The following is a 5,433-nucleotide window of genomic DNA, read 5'->3' on the forward strand; positions in this document are numbered from 1 at the left end:
GAGAAATGAAGAAAGAGGAGCCGTAATGGAGGGCGGCAGAATAATTTCGTCCACCTGATGATCTTTGTCTGTCTGTCTGTTGTTGCCAAGAAGAAAGAAAAGGAAAGTGCACAGGCCTGCCCACTGGCTCAAGCCGAGCCGCAATCGCTACCACGTGCAGATAGTAGGAGAGTTGAAAGATGGGATGGGGGAAAGACAGGATAGTAAAGACGCGCGGCATAAAGACCAATCCCGATCCCGGAGGCAATGCAATACTGGGCCAACCGGTGGCGGAAGTGGACCAACCTTGAAACTCGCCGCCACATTTCCAAAAATAAGTCCAATCGGGACCCGTAACAGATATTCTATGGAATCCGGGGAAGTACTACCTTTGTCAGTTGACATCGCACAGCACACGGGCGCCTTGTTGCGTTCCTTAGCGATCCCCAGTCGGCCGAAAGTATTCAGGAGTCCTCCATTTCCTTTCCGCAGAAACCAATTATTATTATTCTTATCAATACTCATTTTCAAACGCAAGAGGTGCCTGTATGCTGTACGATGTCAGTGCACGTTAAAGATTCCCAGGTGGTCGAAATTATTATGCAGCCTCCGCTGCGGCACTTCTTTCTTCTCTCACTGCCTACTTTATCCCCATACGGTGCGGTTTAGGTATGCACAAAAGATGTGAGACAGATACTGCGCCATTTACTTTTCTTTAAAACCATTTTTTTTCAATCGGGGAAGAAAAAGTCGGCCGCACATCCGCGCGAGACTTCTCTAACGTCTCGCGCTGCGGATTTGCAGCAGAAACGCTCATGGCAATGGCAACGAACGGATCTGGTGACGGCAAGAGCTCCTGGCGGTTAGGGTTCAGTTCCCAGTTGACCTTCAAGTGTGCAACAAGGCACAGAGTGATGCTGGTGCACAAGAGCAATTCGGCTGGGTTAAGCCGCGTCCTCAAGGCTGCAGACATCGTGAGGAGCTACCTCCGCTGCATCACTGCGAGTTCCTGGAGCCTGGCGGCCATCAGGGGAGTCTCAAAGTTCATGCACCCGGCTCAGCGCCCGTGCTTCCAGCGCCTGATTCCCCCAAGAGGACGCACGGTGGCGGCGTCCCTTACGCAGAAGGGGGAGCAGGAGCGGACGCAGGCCAACATGGTATGAAACGAATCGTGCATAGTCTATAACATGCTTCCTAGGTAAAGCTTCAAGTGATGCCAGGAATTTTTCGGGAACTTGGAGTAACCTGAAGAAGGACGTACTGGCGGGCTAGTTGGTTCATAATGAAGAGAATGAGTCCTTACGTACCGTCTTGTTTGAGTAACCGCTGTTACAGTCTCAAACTAAAGCAGAGTATGGAGGGATGCCTCATTCTCATGGCCGTTGTTTCGACAACAGGACATGTCTTTGCGCACAGACAAAGACACGTCCTGTTGCAGAACCATTCGCTGGCGGAATCAGTCTTTCTTTCCGACCCTTATTTTGTTCAGTCAAGGATTCCATCTTTTCTGCCCTCTTCCCACCGTAGATGTTTAAGATGGACTACGAAGAACCTTGGCGCTGCCCTTACAGTAAACTTTGTTTAGTTCGAAAATTAACTAAATAGTGCTGTCTCATATGCACTCTGAATAAAAAAGTAAGGAGAAGATAGATGATGGGAGCTTAATCAGGCGTATCCTCCCGTGGGCCACGCTATAGACACGCTTTGTATGGACGCAAGCGCGGCTCCTACAATTGTCACCATGAAATGCCCCTCACATGATTTTGCGGTAGCTTGTACAAAGCTGCAAAGGTCACGCTATACCTGCATGTCCTTTTCTGGTTGGTAAGATCTTGGATTTCTGCTTGAACTACGCATCTATTAGCGAAAATCAAAGACGAGACTTCGAACGCGAACCCGCCGCGGTGGCTCAGAACTTAGAGCGGTCGGCTACTGTTCCCGAGTACCCGGGTTCGAACCCTACCGCGGCGTTCGCGTTCGAATGGAGGAGAAACGCAGAAGGCGCCCGTGTGCTGTGCGATGTCAGTGCACGGTAAAGATCCCCCGGTAGTCGAAATTATTCCGGAGTTCTCCACTACGGCATTTCTCACTTCCTTACTACCTTTACTGTGTCGTTTATCGCTTCCTTACGGGCAGTTCGCATGTCTACCTAGATATGTGAGGCAGTTGCCGCGCCATTTCCTTCTATCAAAAATCAGCTTTCATTTTTTAACGCGTTCCTGCATAATGGGAAACGGAGCCTAACTTATTAGTATAAATACAAAATCAAGCAGTCGGCCTCGGTGTGACTTTCAATACGCAATACAAGACGTCGGAGGTCCCTAGTGACGAATATTGCACCCATAAATCTAGCTGCCAATTGTATTACCGGGGCATGCAATAATGCATGTTTCGGCCACAAACATGAAGTGCCAAACTTGACGTATTCGCTCGAAGCACGTTGCGTTTCATACTTTACCCGCCGTGGTGGCTCAGTGGTTAGGACGCTCGATTACTGAACCGGAGTACCCGGGTTCGAACTCGACCGCAGCTGCCGCGCTTTCGATGCGATAGAAACGCAGAAGGCGCCCGTGCGCTGTGCGAAGTCAGTGCGCGCTAGATATCCCCAGGTGTTCTAAATTATTCCGAATCCCTCCACTATGGTACCTCTTCTTTTGCTTTTCTTTAACTGCCTCCGTTAACTCTTCCCTTACGGCCTCAAATACTGAGAGTCCATTGATACGGCCGCAATGGAGCTGACACTGCATGGTTTCATAGCTATCGCCGTAATCATAGTGTTGTATGCGTTAATTGGGATGGATTACATCGGCTTCCAAGAGAGTATATAAGGTTACTGTTTTTAGAAAATTTCAAGCGCCATAATTTTCCGCAACATAACATAGAAATGACGACAAATGTCTTTGAGAACCCATAACGCATATGGCAGCGTAGATAAGGGGATAGCTTATACATGTTATTCTGGTGATTTCAGAAAATGAGAAAAAAGATTGAGGTGGTAGAATACCAGGGCGTAATGGAAAATCGATCAGAATGCATTTCTCCACTAGTTGCTTCGTGCAACGATACGCATTTATTTTTACTTAACTTTTTCCAATGAGGAGAACAAACAGCGTAATGCCTAAAAATACGTTGTGCGGCACCATGGAGGCAGCGTACGCCCGTTAGCGGAAGGTCTCTAGCATATTCCATTGTCGATTATGATGGTGACTGTGCATGGCCGCTTTAGCAAACTACCTGTCCAAGCAATCCCTTCGCGACGAGCTCAATGTAATGACAAGTGTTTCTAAACGTAGCGGGCTACTCGGATTGAGGAAATTATTCCAGACCGCCAAATTAGCCCATACCTAGCACCTTTACAGGTGCCATGTATGTTTTCAAAGCAGTACTTGAAGGTAAAGTAACTGGCGAGAACTTAGGAGCTGCTATCATTTGTTGCTATGTAGCTTAACCGGGCGTGTCATAGTAATTTTGTTACTCCACTACAATTTAGGAATAGCAGCAAATGTTAGCTTCCGCTGAGTATTTCGTGGACAGTCCCCGTTCTGTTTATTCTACCGTAGAGAGAAGTCTACACAAACGGACATTCTCACGCGAAAAGGCAACAAAATAGGTCGTAAAGAAATCCCTTCACTCCCTTGATCACTCTCTTGGTCATTGACGAGGTGCAGCCTCAAATTTTAGATCCTTCGCAATATTTATTTTACTATATATTCCAAATCTATTCTCATGTCCCAAACTTTCTGAATTTTTCGGGCCTTTCGCAGAGCTCTGTCAGCATCGAAAATATGTTTTCTAGAAGATAAAAATACATTCCTTATTTCACTTCACATTCTAAAAAATTTAACTGAAACTCTTTTAACAGCGCATGGTGCGTTATGGTATATTTTATTGTATGGTATGGTATAGTATGGTACGGTGTGGTATGATGTGCTATGTGCGGTTTAATGGCCCACACCTGCACATGGACCATGAGGGAAGCTGCAGTAAGAGGACTCCGTGTTAAATTTGATGACGTGGAGTTTTTCGACGTTCTCTCAGTTGACATCGCTAAGAACGTGGGCATGGCTTACGGCTAAAACAAACTTTGCATTTCGCTTTTGTCGAATTGAGGTCACTGCTGTCTGGATTCGATCTCGCGACCTTAGGCTTTAGAGCCGACGCTCACCGTCACTATGGGCCATCCCGTAAACTACTACTACTCTCTTTTGAGAGGTTTCTATCCTAGCTAACGTGGGCTTTCTCAAGAATGTGATTGACACCGCCGTCTACTCCAGGCGGACGCCGGCCCCGCCTACCTTCTATTGGCCGCTCGCATTCCCTTCGCCTCGGGAAGAGCGACAACCGTAGAGGAACTGTGGCATAGAATATACCTTGGCATGCATTTCCGATGAAGTGCAGGGTGTTACTATCGGATAGCATGTCCTAACCGAAAACCGCTGCATTGTTCCTACTGGTCAACGTGTGATTAATCCAGTTTAATCCACGTGAATGTCAGATTTAAAGGAATACGTGGTCAGGGCAATAGGCCCCCACGACATTGCCTAGTATGTGGTCAATTGGCGAACCTTGCGCCTGGATCGGAAGCACCTGAATTTAGGTGGCGAGTTGATAGAGTTTGCTGCCGCGGTGATATAGTTCTTATGTAATCCAATTCAAGGAAAAGGAGACGAATCTCTGGTTGAGTTTCCAACACCTTAACATTAATTTACCGATGCTTTCGTACGCATTAGGTAACAATGTCGGAGCATTTTTGGCCTATGACAACCATGCGTCTCGTAAGTTGCGATACGTTTTCCTGCGTGCACATGTTTAATATAATTCATTTAGTGCTCAAGCGCTAAAACGTTAAAAAATTCGTCGCTTTGTCCTGGCAAACGATGAGCGTTTATGAAAGCTATAGGTGCTCGTCAGCAATTCTGCTTAAAGCTTATCGAGTGTTATTTTTTCCGATCGAGTGTTATTTTTTTTACATCACCGTTTTAGCCGGCCTACTCCAGCGTCGGCGGCGTCAGCAGTTCCTACAGCAGTCCCACAATGGGCTCAGCGGACTCGGACCCGGAGGCGTTCGAAGGTGGCAGGCGCTTTATAGACAAGGCGCAACGCCCGGCCTCCCAGGTCCTGCAGCTCCGCGAGACCATACCGCTTCCGGAGGGCGGGCAGGCAGCTGCTCAGGAAGCGTTCCAAGGCGGCGTCGAAGAACGCCGGAATGGCAGCTTTGGAACGGGCGCTGTAGCTCCGTGAGCCGCCGCAAGGCAAGCCGGTAAGGGACAGGGGCTTGTTGCAGAACTGAATTAGTTCGTCCAGTATATTTTGTATGAAAGGCTCTCGACTCTTCACCTGCTGGAATATACTTAAGTGGAACATTTTGTCCGGATAGTTGGTGAATTATTTCTGACATGGCCAACGTGCGCGAAAAAAGCACACACACGGGACAGGGTACAGGACGAGCACAAA

General features: G+C 47.8%; 1 protein-coding gene across 1 annotated transcript; it reads left to right on the forward strand.

Moving 5' to 3' along the window:
- The first annotated feature begins 800 nt into the window (after positions 1–800).
- LOC144120000 (uncharacterized) lies at positions 801–5,232 on the forward strand. The gene is made up of 2 exons (XM_077652488.1): positions 801–1,136; positions 4,963–5,232. Exons 1-2 carry the CDS (start codon positions 801–803, stop codon positions 5,218–5,220), a joined length of 594 nt encoding a protein of 197 aa, XP_077508614.1. The 3' UTR covers positions 5,221–5,232.
- Positions 5,233–5,433: the final 201 nt, after the last annotated feature.

The sequence above is a fragment of the Amblyomma americanum genome, chromosome 2 (genome assembly GCF_052857255.1).
Source record: "Amblyomma americanum isolate KBUSLIRL-KWMA chromosome 2, ASM5285725v1, whole genome shotgun sequence".
NCBI lineage: Eukaryota > Metazoa > Arthropoda > Arachnida > Ixodida > Ixodidae > Amblyomma > Amblyomma americanum.

Coding starts and splice junctions, on each gene's coding strand:
- LOC144120000 (XM_077652488.1), top strand. CDS start 801: ATGGCAACGAACGGATCTGGTGACGGCAAGAGCTCCTGGCGGTTAGGG. Junction 1,137..4,962: donor AGCGGACGCAGGCCAACATG/GTATGAAACGAA, acceptor TCACCGTTTTAG/CCGGCCTACTCCAGCGTCGG.